Source organism: Tigriopus californicus, chromosome 8 (assembly GCF_007210705.1).
Source record: "Tigriopus californicus strain San Diego chromosome 8, Tcal_SD_v2.1, whole genome shotgun sequence".
Taxonomy (NCBI): domain Eukaryota; kingdom Metazoa; phylum Arthropoda; class Copepoda; order Harpacticoida; family Harpacticidae; genus Tigriopus; species Tigriopus californicus.
Window position 1 is genome coordinate 13,882,485 of NC_081447.1, and position 17,069 is coordinate 13,899,553.

At 41.2% G+C, this 17,069-nt stretch overlaps 3 protein-coding genes across 4 annotated transcripts; 2 read left to right on the forward strand and 1 right to left on the reverse strand.

The window, feature by feature from the left end:
• Positions 1-609: 609 nt before the first annotated feature.
• LOC131884447 (histone deacetylase 6-like) lies at positions 610-4,322 on the forward strand (the record flags this gene model as incomplete). Its single annotated transcript, XM_059232229.1, is given in 2 exon segments — positions 610-1,330; positions 1,520-4,322. Coding segments are annotated over 2 exon segments (3,048 nt in total). The 3' UTR covers positions 3,871-4,322.
• LOC131884449 (NADH dehydrogenase [ubiquinone] 1 alpha subcomplex assembly factor 3-like) lies at positions 4,319-5,030 on the forward strand. Its single transcript, XM_059232233.1, has one exon. It carries the CDS (start codon positions 4,322-4,324, stop codon positions 4,931-4,933), a length of 612 nt encoding a protein of 203 aa, XP_059088216.1. The 5' UTR covers positions 4,319-4,321; the 3' UTR covers positions 4,934-5,030.
• On the reverse strand, positions 4,969-6,813 carry LOC131884448 (aspartate aminotransferase, cytoplasmic-like). Of its 2 annotated transcripts, none has more exons than XM_059232230.1 (2): positions 6,394-6,813; positions 4,969-6,317 (listed from the first exon to the last, which is right to left on the reverse strand). In XM_059232230.1, exons 1-2 carry the CDS (start codon positions 6,566-6,568, stop codon positions 5,068-5,070), a joined length of 1,425 nt encoding a protein of 474 aa, XP_059088213.1. In that variant the 5' UTR covers positions 6,569-6,813; the 3' UTR covers positions 4,969-5,067. The 2 variants fall into 2 exon arrangements, with proteins under 2 accessions (XP_059088213.1, XP_059088214.1); XM_059232231.1 differs by having other exon boundaries at positions 4,969-6,325; positions 6,394-6,811.
• Between the last annotated feature and the right edge of the window lie 10,256 nt (positions 6,814-17,069).

The window sequence follows — 17,069 nt, forward strand, 5'->3', positions numbered from 1 at the left end:
ATAATCCCGGGAGGATGCAACTAGGGCTACCAATTGACATTTTCAGTCGCATGTGGCATCCCTAGCGGAATATTGGAAACCCGTTCGTTAGTCATAAAAACTAACCCAGATTTTTCTTTATGCAGGTAAATTTGGGTGGCAGGTTGAAGCACAGGACTTCTTTACTGGTGTTACCTGGGAGCAAACATGTTTCCCTTCATGTCTTGGCATCTAATTAGTCTTTTGGTTCTTATTCCTGGATACATACGATCTAGTCATAAAAATAGACCGGCTCTTGAGTTGAAATTCTGCACCATGCCATTATACATGGGTAGTCGCAATTGAATGAATGTGTTTTCTGGCCTTGATTCCCCATTTGAATGGGGCCGTCAACGGGGCTGTTGATCTATCTGGCAACGCTGCTAGGGCAAACCAGCTGAATAAGGGCAATCCATCCCAGAATTGGCAAGAGAGAGTTGAACGGCGTCAAAGGCCACGTACTCGCACTCGCACTTGCCCTACATATTTCCATTCATCCATTCATCCATTCATCCATTCATCCGTGTGTCTCTCAGTGGAATCTCCAGTGGAATCTCCAGTGGAATCTCCGCCCATTGCCGCCCCTCCTTGCTCGTTTATCGGGACGGCACCACCATGTCTGCCTCCTCGCCTCAGTCGTCTAAGGGTAGTCCGTCCCGCCTTCAAGCCTTGAAGGCGGCCAAGAAGGCGGCTCTCAAGGCCGGCGGCGGCTCGCCCCATGGCTCGCCCTCGTCTGAAATCGTACGAGACCCCTTCGAGAAGGCCCTGGAGGCCAAAAGCGTCATCCACGGCAACACGGGCCTCATGGTGGACGGAGCCATGCGGCTGCATCGGAATCCGTGGGATGCCGAACATATCGAAAGTCCCGAGCGATTGGCCGTAGTGGAAGCCCGCATCCGGGAATGGGGTCTGTGGGATCGATGCATCATGAGCCCGGCTCGGCTAGCTACTCCGGCTGAGATTGAACGTGTCCATACGGCCCAACATTGGGCCCAATTGGAGGCCTTGGGCCAACAATCCGTGGAATCAATCCGACAAACGTGTCAACAGCAGTTTCAGACCATTTACATGAATGAAGACTCGATGCGGGCGGCGCGATTGGCGGCGGGGGGTTTCATCGACTTGGTTCAGGCCATTAGTCAAGGTCGGTGGCAGAACGGCATGGCCTTGGTCCGGCCGCCCGGACATCACGCCATGAAGGCCGAGGCCAATGGGTTCTGTTTGCTGAACACCGTAGCCATCGCTGCTCAAGATGCCCTCCATCGGGATCCGCACAAGAAGATCCTCATTGTGGATTTCGACGTCCACCATGGTAAGATCAGCCTTTTGAACCTTCCAGGGGTATTTGACATGGATTTGGCCATTTGTGCCGAATGACAAATCTAAAGGGGGGGAGGGCTATTTGAGTAAGTCAAGTCTTCAAGAGGGTCAATGGGGCTAGTCAGGGGACTCCAAACTGAATAGTGAAACATCATTTGTTTTATCTTATCTGAATCCGTAGGTCAAGGCACCCAACAACTGTTTTACGAGGACCCGCGTGTGCTTTTCATGTCCATGCACCGATATGAGTCCGGCGAGTTCTGCCCGCATCTCCGCGAGTCCCAATTCGATTACATCGGTCAACTTGCGGGCCAAGGCTTCAACGTCAACATTCCTCTCAACGAGAAGCATTTGCACGACGTGGACTACTTGAACATCTTTCACCAGATTGTGCTCCCGTTGGCCTACGAATTCGAACCCTCGTTGGTGTTGGTCTCGGCCGGGTTTGATGCGGCCTTGGGTTGTCCCGAGGGTGAAATGTGTCTCACGCCGCCAGTATTTGGTCACATGGTCCAATCGTTGATGAGCCTGGCCTATGGCAATGTGGCTGTGTTACTGGAAGGCGGCTATTTCTTGGAGTCCTTGGCCGATGGAGCGGCGTTTGCCCTCAAGGCGCTCTTGGGTGATGATCCCGTTCGGTTAGGCCCCATGGACCCGCTCAACGAATCCGTGTTCGAGAGCATCTTGAATGTCATCTCGGCTCATCGCGATCATTGGACCATGTTTCCGGTCCAAGAGGAGTACAATATATCCGACTACGACCCTAGCACAAGTGAGGATTGTCACGAACCGCTCATTTTGTACCGTGGGGACTCTTACCTTGAAGCTCGAGCCCTGAACATGGGCAAAACCGAGCCCGAGGATTGCTATGCCAAACACACGCCCGAGAAGCATGCCGAGCTCATGGCACAATTGACTGAGATTCGAAAAACTTATCCTAACGAGACATTAACTTCCGGCGGCATGGACATCAAACGCGTGGCGCTGACCTTTGATGAGCTGATGACCCGACATTCCAACTTGGAAGAGCCCAATCATCCGGAACGCCCTGGTCGGGTGTTGAACATCTACAAATCCCACGACAAGTTCGGTCTGCTGGACCGGAGCAATCTCACGCATTTGCCATCGCGACGCGCCACAGCCGAAGAGATCTTCCTGTGTCACGATGCGGCTCACTACGAGGCCATGTCTCAGATCCCGGAGAAAACTCAGGACGAATTGGAAAGTCTGGCGGGTTCCTTTGACTCGATTTACATGAATCCAGACACATTCGATTGCGCCCTCTTGTCTTGCGGGAACTTGTTGAACGTTGTGGATGCCGTGATGGATGGGCGGGCCAAGAAAGGAGTGGCCATTATTAGACCGCCTGGGCATCACGCCGAGAGCGACGAGCCTTGTGGGTTCTGCTTGTTCAACAATGTAGCCATTGCCGCCAAATACGCCATCGAGTATCAGCAGGCCAAGAGAGTGCTCATCTTGGACTGGGATGTTCATCACGGCAACGGAATTCAGAATATGTTCTACGACAATCCCAATGTGTTGTACATCTCGCTCCATCGGTTCGACAACGGCACGTTCTTCCCGAGTCGAATGGATGCCAACTACGACTATTGCGGCGAGAATCAAGGCGAAGGCTTCAACATCAACATCCCGTGGAATGGGGCGGGCATGGGCGATCCCGAATACAGTCTGGCCCTCTTCAATATCATCCTGCCCGTGGGCTACGAGTTCAATCCGGACTTAGTGTTGATCTCGGCCGGATTCGATGCCGCTCAAGGTGATCCGCTCGGGAAATGTTGCGTCACGCCCGAAATGTACGGTCACTTTGTGCATCACCTCCAGAGATTGGCCCAAGGCAGAGTCATTGTGGCCCTGGAAGGAGGATATAATCTCAATTCCATCGCCTTGAGCATGACCATGTGTACCAAGGCCCTCCTGGGCGACCCCTTGCCTCCGGTGTCTATCCTCAAGCGACCCAAGACCTCGGCTGTGGAGAGTATCCGGAATGTGATGCGAACCCATGCTCGATACTGGGATTCTCTCAAGTTTGGCTTGAAGAAGGTGCCCGATTCTTTTGAGGAACTCAAGGTTCAGGCCTACTCGAGCCCAACGAAGAAGGTCACACAACAAATTCCTATTGACATGTCCAAGTCCCCACATGGAGCCAAGTTCGAGTCTTTGTACATCCCATCTGAATACGGACACTTCAGCGATTGTCACACTGTCAACACCATCTCGAGCTCGGCTCATTCCAGCGATGGAATCCAATTGGTGGACTCCAAAAGACGCCCTGATGGAGGCGATAGCTTGGCCTCTAACTTTCTAACCACCAGCTTGGGGAACCTGCAATTGGACAATTCCACCTCGGAAGCGACCCGAACCTCGCCCTCGAGAACGGACTACTATCCATTCCAATTTGGAAACAACAACTATTCCAGTCCTTCTGTGAATACCATCACCAAGACCGTGCGTACTAACAGTTCGTGCGCGGTTGTGGATACTACAAAGAAAACGGATGAGCCCTCGTCATAAAGAAAAAGAAACATCTTCACACAAAGCTACCTTAACATTTTCAGATTTTCTGTCTCTGGGAAAAACACAGCTATCATTAGAAAGAAAGAGGAGAAGAAACAGATTCCAGTGTATGTAGCTTCCGTTGCATCGATACCCAAAGCATCCAAAGATATCTAGAACGGTCATGACACCAATGGAAGATATTCACAAGAACACCCTGGATTGGGTCGAACTGGGTCAAAACCAAAATGATCTCTCTTTTCTGAAACACTCCAGTTTTCTTTCTCACTACTTTGTAATTAGATTTCTTCAACAATAACGAGTATGAACATTATAATAATAATATTAATAATACTATTGGTATTTTGTAGCTTTTTGGAACAAAAATAAAATCACCCCAAACACCTACACGCAACGTGACCCACTCCCTCATTTGAATTCTTGTCAACTCCTCTCTTCACTTCTTTAGATGTCTCTGGTCTTGGCCTTGAGGCGAATGGGCCAGCCTTGCCGAAACCCCGTCACAACCATCGTCAAACGTCACGGAAGTCTTCGAACGACCAGCGAAAGCGCAGCGTACGATGGACCGGGAAAAACCACCGTCTCCATTCTCAACGAAGAGAACAAACGCTTGATGGTGGACTCGTTCAGTGTCAATGGATTCAGACTGAACAACAACATGAAATGCTTCGGTCCCCTGGTCATCTTCCCAACCTGTGTCTTTCATTGGGCCCTGAGGGACTATTCAGACTTGACGGCCGAGTCCTTGGCCATTTTTCGACTTCTTCAGCCCCGCCCCGAGCTCGTAGTGGTCGGTTATGGGAACGAGGGAGATACGCCCCCCATTGCCCCGTTATTTGTGGCGTGTAAGAAGATGAAACTGAACGTGGAGTTCATGACCACGGAGAATGCCATCGCCACCTACAACTACATGTGCTCGGAAGAGCGGCTCGTGGCGGGCGCGTTGATACCGCCGCAGAGATTACGACAATCCTCGACAAGAGATGATGCATTCTTAACCAACGCGGCCAACAAAAAAGATCCATTTTCCCTCGGAAAAAAGGACATCCAATTTCATTAGCTTGGACAATAGTTAGGTATTGATTACAAGTTAAGTGTGTAATAGGTGTTGTAATTCTCATTTTTTCGACGATTAAAGCCATTTTTTTTAATGCAAATTAGACTCGTGCTACTCATGCAATTTGTTCACCTTATTTACTTGAACTTATTGACGGCCTCATTGATGGACTCGGCTAGGTAATCCAAATTGGAGGGTGTCACCCCGCACATGCTGATGCGGCCATTCTTCAGCAAGTACACGTGCTTCTCCTTCAGCAAGAATTGGCACATCTCAGGCGTGAGTCCCGTGAAGGAAAACATGCCAATTTGTTCCGTGATGTGATTCCATTGGCCGGGAGTGCTCAATTTCTCCAGTCGTTCGCGAAGTCCCTGTCGCATTTCAATGATCCTGGACGACATCACTTTGATGCATTCGCACCACTCCTTGAATAGTTGCTCATCCTTGAGCACCAGATCAACGATCCGACCTCCATGAGCGGGGGGATTCGAGTACATGGCTCGGACAATCAAAGTGATCTGAGACTTCATGTTCTCTATGAGCGATTTGTCCTTGACCACCACGGTCAAATTGCCCGCTCGTTCATTATACAAACCAAAGTTTTTCGAGAACGATTGGGAGCAGAACATCTCAAAACCACGTTCCACGAAGAATCGCACCGCCCAAGCATCTTGGTCGAGGTCGCCCGAGGCAAAGCCTTGGTAGGCGCAATCAAAGAATGGGAATAACTTCTTCTCTTGCATGACATCGGCAATCTTACCCCACTGCTCTTGACTGGGATCAATGCCCGTGGGGTTGTGGGCGCAAGCGTGAAGAATGATGACAGCTCCTTCGGGAGCATTCTGAAGATCCTCGATCATGCCTTCAAAATTGAAACCGCAAGTGTCCTTGTTCCAATAGCGGTACTTACGGGCGTCAGTAAAACCGGCATTCTTAAAGATGAGCCCGTGATTACCCCAAGTAGGATCGGAGAAGTAGAACACGGTTCTTTTCAATTGACGGAACAGGAACTCGGCTCCGTTTCTCAAAGCTCCCGTGCCACTCAGCGATTGAACGCCAAAAGCCCGTTCTTCTTTCAAAGCGGGTGAATCTTTTCCAAGAACCATGGACGTGGCTGCCGTTGCAAACGAATCCAGACCCAAAACGGGCAAGTACTCATGGTTGATAGTTTCAGCATCGATATCCTTGGCCAGTTGTGCTTCCGCCTTCTTGACCACGGGCAGGATCCAGGGTTTACCCTCGGGTGTTCGATAAGCACCCACACCTAGATTGATCTTTTGAGTATGGGTATCGGCTTGACAATCCCGAGAGAGTTGGAACACCTCAATGGGAGGAGCAGCTTCCACCACAGCAAATTCAGACATGATGAAGAATGAATGACCAACTTCTGGAAATCTAACCAAGGGATACGTTGATCAGTCTGTGTTATAAAACAATGGCATCCACCGAATAAGATACACTACCTTTGTATTTAAAGAGGCGGAGGAGATGTGCTATCAGTGCGCTTTCCAAAATGGCTGTCAGCTGATGTGAACGATGCGAATGTATGTATGTAAAAAGGCAGGAAAATAGGAAGGAAGGAAGTGATTTGAGCTCCGTCGGCAACGGGCTCATCATGTCAGAGAACAAGCGGCGCATCCACGAACGTATACGAGTGTATGTCTATGAAGTCTCGGTACGTTCACGCCATCCATGCAATGCACGCAATGCTGATCCGGCCCTGACCTCTGGGAGGACATCCGTGGCAGGACAACTGGCCATCATCGAAATCTGCAAATCCCCACCCTTAAAGGCAGCGCTGGACTGAGATTTTATCACAGGCTATGGGCGACGTTATTATTGTGATACAACCTCTTTTTTCGCTTTTTTGTTATCGAATAGCCTAATTGGGAAATTTCTTCTTGAAGGGTGCTGGGATTCTGTATTGATCTGATCAAAATGAAGTGGCAACATGTTTGCCTTACATAAGCATTTGAAGGGAACTAGATTGCACTAGACCATGTCAGGTTTTTGCTGGGAGCGCTTTTCACTTCCTGGAAGTGGACGTAATTTGTACGTTATTTTAGACATCTGTTAACTTGTTCAGACAAGAGTCCTCTTTTAAATTCAAAAATTCATCAGATATGCGCATTGCAAACAGGTTTTGAATGGCTCGAATGACAATGACATTTTTTCAATGCATTTCTTTAGGCCGAGGACAAAGTAGTCAGAGCAGCAAAAAAATGATTTTATTTTATTTGTTTAAATTCAAGACTTCAAGATCAGTTTTTTTTGCAGACCTCCTTACCGCTACTGGGATTGGAATCCCAGCAGTTCGCGACGATTTCTTTTTTTTATTTTACTTCACTTTTAAAGCGACGTTTTTGGTAATTTGTCCAAAATGTGGCCGAAAACGGTAAAAACCATGTTTTAGGTTATGAACTACTTTTCTTCGATCTAGTGATGACTCATCACTCAGTCAGTTACTACTTAAAGGACCTATTTCTAATGAAGAAGCGCCCTCTGCTTGTCTAGGTGCGGACAACCAAACGCAGAAACGAAAGAATACGCTTTAAGATGCCAGACTTTATAACGAGTTATCAATTGTAAAATGTATTGCCCAAGTACTCTGACACAATGAATAAGTCATCAACTTTTCTGGGAGACATTTAAAATCTCCATTGGTAAAATTCCGAACAGTTATGACATGCAAATAATCATTTTACAGGAGGTTGAATACCGTATGATTGATAACGCATTAACACTTTTGCAGTCATCATTTCCATAGAATAGTACTGGGGAAAAGCAGTTTCACAATGTTTTATTGATCAACTCTAAAAACATCACTTTTCCATAATCACTATAAGCTTTCTAGTACAATCTAAGGAAAAAGATGATGCAAAGTTGCTGGTATGCTACAAGTATCCATTATATAGCTCTCTGTTTATCCCTATTTGAATGTCAAAAGCGTTTGTATTTATTATACCCATATAGGAGCTGAAAGGTTTCTCAGAAGGGTTGGTAGTCTAGTTATGTTGTTAGAATAGATCAGCAATAAGTTGTTCAGAAAAAATATATTTCTTTAAAGTCAGACATCTTAGAGCGTACGCTCTTACATTTCTCCGTCTGTTTGTTCGCAACGAGAAGCGGGAGATGGGAATGAAAAGGTTTATGTATTATGGACCATTTTGCGTTTTGTCCTTTCCTATTGTTTTGCTTAGTTTTTGTCTACATCTATAAGACTCTGCACGGAGTGCAATTCATAGTGCTGTCAAAAATAAAAGTTTATACTTATTACATACATAATATTTGATCCACAAATAAATTGTAATTGGTTGATGTGGCTAGCCATAGAATATAAGTAAAGGTAGTCAAAGGTTGTTAAACGTTATCGTTAATAATCAAGATTACGGACGCACTTCTTAGATCGGAAGAGCATAGTGCTGTCAAAAATAAAAGTTTATACTTATTACATACATAATATTTGATCCACAAATAAATTGGAATTGGTTGATGTGGCTAGCCATAGAATATAAGTAAAGGTAGTCAAAGGTTGTTAAACGTTATCGTTAATAATCAAGATTACGGACGCACTTCTTCTATTTTCAATCATGGGACTCGTTAGCTTACATTCTTTGAAGCGTTCAATGCAAATCGTATTTTGGCTATTTTGAGTTAAGCCTATTGTCTAATTGTTTGTTTTTTACTTAGAGGAATATTGTACTTTGGCCTAGTTATTGTATGTGTTAGACAAAAAAGAAAATCAGCTCCTGCATTCCAATTTCCCTTGCCGCAATGTCATTTTGGCAATATGCGCCAGAGTATTAGGCCACATAAATTATTAATGATGTTACCTTTGGTCAGAAGTAACGAAGGGACGATTGATTAAGGAGTTGCTTTCTAAGTAACGGATTAACGATGAGCGACTTTTATTTTATGATTAATGAAGCCCATCACTGATTCCGGGGCTGATCTGAAATGATATCTAAATAAAATTTTGTCGCCGTACTACTACTAATTTATTTTTACAATTAGTTACTTTTCGTCTTTCTTTGACCCATGGCTTGAATATTGTCAATCTGATAGGCTTTGGTCCGCAAAAAAATATGCAGCAGTGTAGTTTTAAAAGAACGTATGCCAAGGAATCCTGTTTGGTTAGGGAGACATGGTTTTTAGGTTGCGACGGATGATAATTCTAATTCGTTCCTTTGCTCTTTCAATTGTTAAACGCACTTCACACCATCCAAAACTAAATAGCAATGGCACTCGGTTCACTTTCAACCAAACTGATATGACAAACTCAACTTTGCAGGGTCTGCATCATTGTTTTCAAGGGTTCGATGGTTGAGATCGTCAAACACGTTTTTTGAGATGCAAACTGAAAGATAAGATGCTACCAGCTCAAAGCACAGGACAGAATTTCTGCCCCAAAACTGGTTTCTCCTAATAGGTATCCGTTTGCGATATTCGGGTCGAAGAAATTTGGCTCCAGAGGACGGAAGTGTCAACTGAAGGCAATATTCTTTTCCATTGCTAATTAATTCATCATGTGATCGCTCGCACAATATTTCTAATGGTAAATTTCTTATTTGCATTAGAGACCGGATTTCAAATTGATGGAAAATGAGTAAAAATAAATCATAAAAAACGGGCAGATTGAAACGCAAATTGGAAAAAGAATCTTTAAAAATGATATGAAAAGCAGGGGGGGGCAGTAAAGTCCATTTTTTTGGAAAAATAGTTCACTAGCAAGAGTAGATAGGGGCGCTTGGGTTAGGGACCCTTGGACTAAATCATGTGAGACGTTTAGGTTAGGTAAAGTTTGTGTTAGGTTGGGCTTATAAGGGCTGCATAGTTCACCATTGCCTTTCCTGTTACTTTTTCTCTCTTAGCGTAATTAAATCTATGGATAAGAGAGCGGTTGACTTTTTTATGTCCATACCCACCAAGGAGGTGGTGTAGCCGAGGAGGCAGCGGGAACAAAGTGAGAATCCTGTTCCCAAGTGTCGTGGGTTCAAACCCCAGTGCCGGATGTAACCCTTAATGAGCTGTGTCCCAACCCAGGTTTAGGGTCAACTGCAGAGATCGTAGAGGCTTAACGTGAATTTTGAGAGCACCCTCAAGCCCTCGTGAATCCAGGCTAGTTCGAACAATGAAGTCCACTTCTCGTCTTTCATTGCTCCTTCATGGTTTAATTTGCTTCCCTCAAACATTCGTAGGGAGTATGTAGGGGTTGATCCAGTAGCATCCTTTAAGTCAGACTCAAGCTAGATTCTTGGAAAAGGTCGTCTCATCTCCTCTCGTCTAACCCGTCTCATCACGATGGTCCAAAAAGCCTTATCAAGTTTTGAGAATGATAGTCGAATCCATCTTTTTGAGTGTTCTTCTACCTCGTAAAATTACAAGGAGCAACATTGATCTGATTGATTTATCGCATAAAAATTGCCAGGATTTGTTTGGATATTTCTGCCAATCTTCAAAAAGGCTTTTCAACCACTGTGGCATCTCTGGTGAGACGAGAGGGGTAAGCTGATCATCCAAGAATCCAGCTTTAGACAATTTTTTGATAAAAATACCTGATCAACCCTACATTCAAGGGCTAGCCAGTTCCGCTAAATCTAATGCGTTGGTGGATCAAATATTATATGAGTGTAAAATCAAGTGAGATTAATATCTTTTTCCGGCTTGAAATGCTAGGGATCCCATTTCCAGTAGCGGTAAAGCAAGTCCGAAAAAACTACCTACAGGGCGGAATTCACTTGTTGAGATGTTATTGGTCACGCATTCAATGGTTAAAAGCCATTTTCACGGTGTTCAAACTTAAACATATCGTCAAGATATCGTTCTTGAAGTAAAGGGTGGCCATCGTTAATGTCTGTAAACGAACTACAACATTGATATGAGATATACACCCTGACCTAAAAGACGGACTCTATTTACCATCATGTTTTGACAGACTTGGAACAGGCGCAGAAGAGAGATAAAATGTAACGTGTCAAGTCAGGTGTTCCCCCGGGCTCCAATCTTAGGGCCCCTCCTTTTTATAATATTGGTTGCCCCGCTTCAAAACTTAGTATTACTGGCCAGTCTCTCTTCTTATGCTGACGATACAAAGTAGTTCTGGTAGGAATGGCCAAGATTCCACTAGCCTTGCAAAGGACCTAGAAATAATCTATTCTTGGGTTGCTGAGAGTAATATGGCCTGACGGAATGAAATTCCGCTCAATGACTTTTCGGGTCAACTCCTTTGATGCTCCAATCGTAGATAATGGAGGTAAAGATATCGAGCAGGTCTCATCTATGAAATTTTAGGTGTAGGTCCCCAAAACAATGGAAAGTTCGATGAGCATATCCAGTTGAAGGTGGGTAAAGCTTTTCAAAATGTGTGGTTTTACACATCGCACGTTTAAGTCCAGAGATAGCATCACGTGCGAATTCTGTACAAGTCGATTGTTCAGCCACATCTTGAATATGCTTCACCCATTTGGGTTCCAATTAGTTCTTCAGCAGGTTGCAAAACGTCGAACAAGTCCAAAGATGTTTCAATAGGAACATTACTGGATTGAGAGAGCTCTTATATTGGGGAGAGACGAAAAAAGAAAGCCGTGAAAAACAAACTAAAAAAATGAATTAACTGCTTATTCCTATATAAACTAAGTCGTTTTTCATTATTGATACGTTTTGATGACTCATACTTGGGAATTGGCTAGTGTCTTTTAAAACCAACAATAGAAGTGATGTGATCAAACTAAATCATTAAGTTGAATGTAAGGCAACAGAAAAGCTTGTGTGATAGGCTGCGACAACAATTGCCATTAAATTGTTTTTCGTTTGAACAACTCCTATCATACAAGTTTTGATGATAGAGTATGGTTAAAAAACTGGACAAATTTCTTGGAGAAATTAAATTCTGTTTTCTGTATGGGGCATTTTATATATTATTATTATATTATTATTATTATTATTATTATATTATTATTATTATTATTATTTTATTATTATTATTATTATGATTGATTATTATTTATTATTATATTATTAATTATTATTATTATTATTATTAATTATTATTATTATTATTATTATTATATTTATTATTATTACTTATTATTATTATTATTATTATTATTATTATTATTATTATATTTTATTATTATTATTATCTATTATTATTATTATTATTATTATTTTTATTATTATTATTATTATTATTATTATTATTAATTAATTATTATTATTTTTATTATTATTATTATTATTATTATTATATTATTATTATTTATTAATATTATTATTATTAATTATTTATTATTATTATTATTTGCAATTAAAACTCGTATCACTAGGATTTGGAAAATATCAACTTTAAGATGTAAAACTTGAAATGCAATTTACTTCAAAAAAGATAAAAATATAAAAGACATGCTCCATAGGTAAAGAAATTGAAAAGTTTTGATTTACAGGTACTTGAAATTGCTCACTTTGTTTTTTCACTCAGGAATATTTCAAAAGTAGATGTGAATATTGAGACTCTGTCCCACACTGTTTTATGATTAAATTTTTCAATTGAGTTAAAACAGTGTTATACATATTGTTTCAACCCTGTCACTAAATCTCAATTGACTGTTGCAAGTTTTACTTAAGGCACTATCCCAACTTCTTAGGATATGTACCCTCCCAATGGTCTAACTTACAGATACATCTCTTTTATCATCTTCTCGAAGACTTGTTAACAGGGCATTAGTACAAATAACGAAATTACTTTAATTGTTCCCCTTTTCGAAAAAGGCAGTGTAGCTCCATAACTATTTAAAAATGGTTCAATTATAACGACCCCACATCTAAGAAAAATACTCGTCACTCGGTTGAAAGAAGGTTGACAGAAATTGTCAGTTTTTGCTATTTCTATTCAACAAATTATGAACAATGAGAGTCAGGTTTAAAATTGTGGTTGCTCTTGACTAGTTTCAGGGAATTCCTTGGTTTCAAAATCTTGTAGTATTTGCTACTTTATTCGTTACATCTTCTCAATCAAAATTCATTGGACTGAAGACCTGATTCAGTCCACCGTCAAGTAAAGTAAAATCTTTCTTGGGCTTGAGTATGATGCATCAAATTCCAAAGCTTCCAGAATTCCATAACTTAAGTCATAGGCTTCTAAACATGAAGCTTTACTGGCTTGACAATGCCGAATACTGTTTTTCACCATGACTTGTGTGACATTGTTTCAAACCTTCAAAAATCATTACCCCATCCAGAGTCCGAATTTTGACTCCTCAAAACATTTTGATGCAATACATTTTAAACAATTATGCCAAGATTAAATGCCAATGCTCATTATGGAAAAAGTCAATAGTCTTCAAATTATAGGCTTTAGGAGTGTTTGAAGCCAAAAACACAATTTCTTTAGAGAAGTATGGTCTTGATGGGTCAAAACCCATACAACATTGGTCATCTAAATTTTAGGAAGAGTAACAAGTAACGGCATTACATTTCTTTTTGAGTAATGGTTGCGTAACGAATTACTATTTTTGACCAAACTAATTGTCACTGCAATTTGTTCCTTTATTGAGAAATGACCAATGTTAACTACTTTTGCAAATGTTATTGCTGGAGGTGTGATACATTTTGATCCTTGGCCATTCATTTCCTTTGAATGGCTAAGTTCAAAGCATGAACTTTTACAAAGAAAGTGGTTTTCATATTTTGCACTTTCATTTGCAAATATCTGCTGAATAAACTTAGCTAAGATTAGGATAAATATAATGCCCAAATTAACAACCATTGATGTAGTTCCGAATCAGGATTGCAAACAAAGAATCAATAACACTGAAACAGGGCTGAATATCCAAGGCAAAGCAAAAGGTACATAACAAATGACTCTTTGAATTATTAAGTGCAAAAATTAAACCAAGATGCATTATCAATGCTCCTTGGTGCATAGATTTAACAGAAAAAAGTTCAATTTAGGATTATTTGAAACTAAAGCTGTAACTTTCTGGGAAAATTTTGTCAAAAAAACCCTGAATGTTTGAAATTGCCCCAATGACAAGATATTTAAATAAAAAGTTAAAAAAAAGTCCACTCATTACTCTTATTTCACTATCTCACATAACGTCAGATTCATTCATAAGAAATGCAATCACTTTTGTTTGCATCTGTCTTTACATGATTTCAAACTTTTGAATGAATCAGAACAGTCATGATTACTCCTTAATAACGCTATGTTTCCATTTTTGGCCGCTAGGGTCTGTTCAACTCTTACCTCGCAGCCCCTATTGACTTGTCAAACTCAAGAATTTTGCAATATGAAGACTAACGCCTCATGAAACCTCTAAAAGTTGTGAAGGCGAATGGTACGACCCATGTATGACCCAAAACCAAAAAACAAGAAGGAGAAATAAATCGTTGGAACAAGTTTCGTGAGATAGATTTTAAGGCATTGCAAAATTCTAAAGTTTGATAAGCCAGTAACAACCCCCCCCTGAACATGTCCTATTGACACATTGAAGTAGCAGCTGCACGATGAAAAAGCAGCACAAAATTTGGGAGGTCATTGGGGCACTTTTCAAAACAGTAAAGGTACTAAAAATCCAAGAAATAAATCTCAATATTGGACAATAACAGTTTCTAAGGTTTCAAAAGTTTATTGCAAAAATACGAAATTCTAAAATACAAAAAAATCAGCCGCAAAACGGCTTTTTTCTTCTAAAATTAGTTTTATGCATGTTAATGAGTGAAACTTAGACAGTTTATAAAAAAAAACCTACCTGCATGAACCATTCCTTTAATGGATGAAAGAACTGAACCTTCAATTTAATCCTTCAGCAAAGAGATATGAAGCCTCAAAAGTAGGAGTGATCTCTCAAAATTTGAGGATGACGTCATTTTCCTTTCCCGCTTCAATAAGTCAATAGAGAAGTGTAAAAATCTGGGATTTCATACCAGTGCGCCCTCTGGTCCTGCCATGAAGTGAGTGTCACCACGCCTTTACTGATGACCAGATGTTAGCAACAAATTCAAGGCTTGCTGAGGTACCGTATAAGTAGAGCATCCGCTTTCCAATTTGCGAATCCTGGTTTGATTCAAGGCTAACCAAGTCCAAGCTTCTCTATGGTATTTGATTACAGGATGATTTGCTGCTTTAACAGCTTAAATGGGCAAACCTGCAATCATTCCCAAGGGTAAGGTAATAATTGATGTTGGCTTTGACAACAAAGCGGGAATATTCCTCAATTGGTACACCCAAAATCAAATGGCAGTAGTGATGGGTTTTGATCTGGAAGATCAGCTAGAAGAACCTCTGGTAGGGCTCCCATTCCAAAAGAAAAGGGTAGAGAAATGAAGACCCAAAATCAGGAACGAGTTTTAAAGCAGCCCTAGTTCCAAGACCTAGGACGGCAGGGTCGCGTTTTGCCACTCATTTCAGGAGTTTTTATTTTGATATTTACTCTCTTCAGCTTGTGATGGGAGCACTACCCGAGGTTCTTTAAGCTGAAAAGCTGACCTTCCAGATCAAAACACATCATTAGATGGCAGGCTGAGCAAGAGAGCTGCCATCCGACTTTGTAAGAAACAAAACAAAACAAGCTAGCACCAAATATCTCATCATATTTTTTGCATGTTTTTGTCAATTGCCATTTCATGACAGTTTTAGAAAATAAATGTTGAACTACGATAGTTCAAGTAATTGTTGAAGGATGTCCCAAGTTGGTGAACAATTTTCTTAATGCAGAGCTAGAAGCACTGAATGAGCTTCAAATAGTAGTTCTTACCACGATTGTGGCGCAGCCTGGCTAGCCCACACAACTGAAATCCAAGCCGGTACTTTACACGTGCCTAATGTGCAGAGAAATGGCTGCACTTACTGTGGACGTAATTTGTACGTTTATTTAAATATCAGTTAACTTGTTCAGACAAGAGTCCTCTTTTAAATTCAAAAATTCATCGGATATGCGCATTGCAAACAGGTTTTTGAATGGCTCGAATGACAATGACATTTTTTCAATGCATTTCTTAGGTCGAGGACAAAGTAGCCAGAGCAGCAAAAAAAATGATTTTATTTTATTTGTTTAAATTCAAGATTCAAGATCAGTTTTTTTTTGCAGACCTCCTTACCGCTACTGGGGATTGGAATCCCAGCAGTTCGCGACGATTTCTTTTTTTTATTTTACTTCACTTTTAAAGCGACGTTTTTGGTAATTTGTCCAAAATGTGGCCGAAAACGGTAAAAAACATGTTTTAGGTTATGAACTACTTTTCTTCGATCTAGTGATGACTCAATCACTCAGTCAGTTACTACTTAAAGGACCTATTCTAATGAAGAAGCGCCCTCTACTTGTCTAGGTGCGGACAACCAAACGCAGAAACGAAGAATACGCTTTAAGAGCCAGACTTTATAACGAGTTATCAATTGTAAAATGTATTGCCCAAGTACTCTGACACAATGAATAAGTCATCAACTCTTCTGGAGACATTTAAAATCTCCATTGGTAAAAATCCCGAACAGTTATGACATGCAAATAATCATTTTACAGGAGGTTGAATACCGTATGATTGATAACGCATTAACACTTTTTGCAGTCATCATTTCCATAGAATAGTACTGGGGAAAAGCAGTTTCACAATGTTTTATTGATCAACTTAAAAACATCACTTTTCCATAATCACTATAAGCTTTCTAGTACAATCTAAGGAAAAGATGATGCAAAGTTGCTGGATTGCTACAAGTATCCATTATATAGCTCTCTGTTTATCCCTATTTGAATGTCAAAAGCGTTTTGTATTTATATACCCATATAGGAGCTGAAAGGTTTCTCAGAAGGGTTGGTAGTCTAGTTATGTTGTTAGAATAGATCAGCAATAAGTTGTTCAGAAAAAAATATATTCTTTAAAGTCAGACATCTTAGAGCGTACGCTCTTACATTTCTCCGTCTGTTTGTTCGCAACGAGAAGCGGGAGAGGGGAATGAAAAGGTTTATGTATATTGGACCATTTTGCGTTTTGTCCTTTCCTATTGTTTTGCTTAGTTTTTGTCTACATCTATAAGACTCTGCACGGAGTGCAATTCATAGTGCTGTCAAAATAAAAGTTTATACTTATTACATGACATAATATTTGATCCACAAATAAATTGGAATTGGTTGATGTGGCTAGCCAT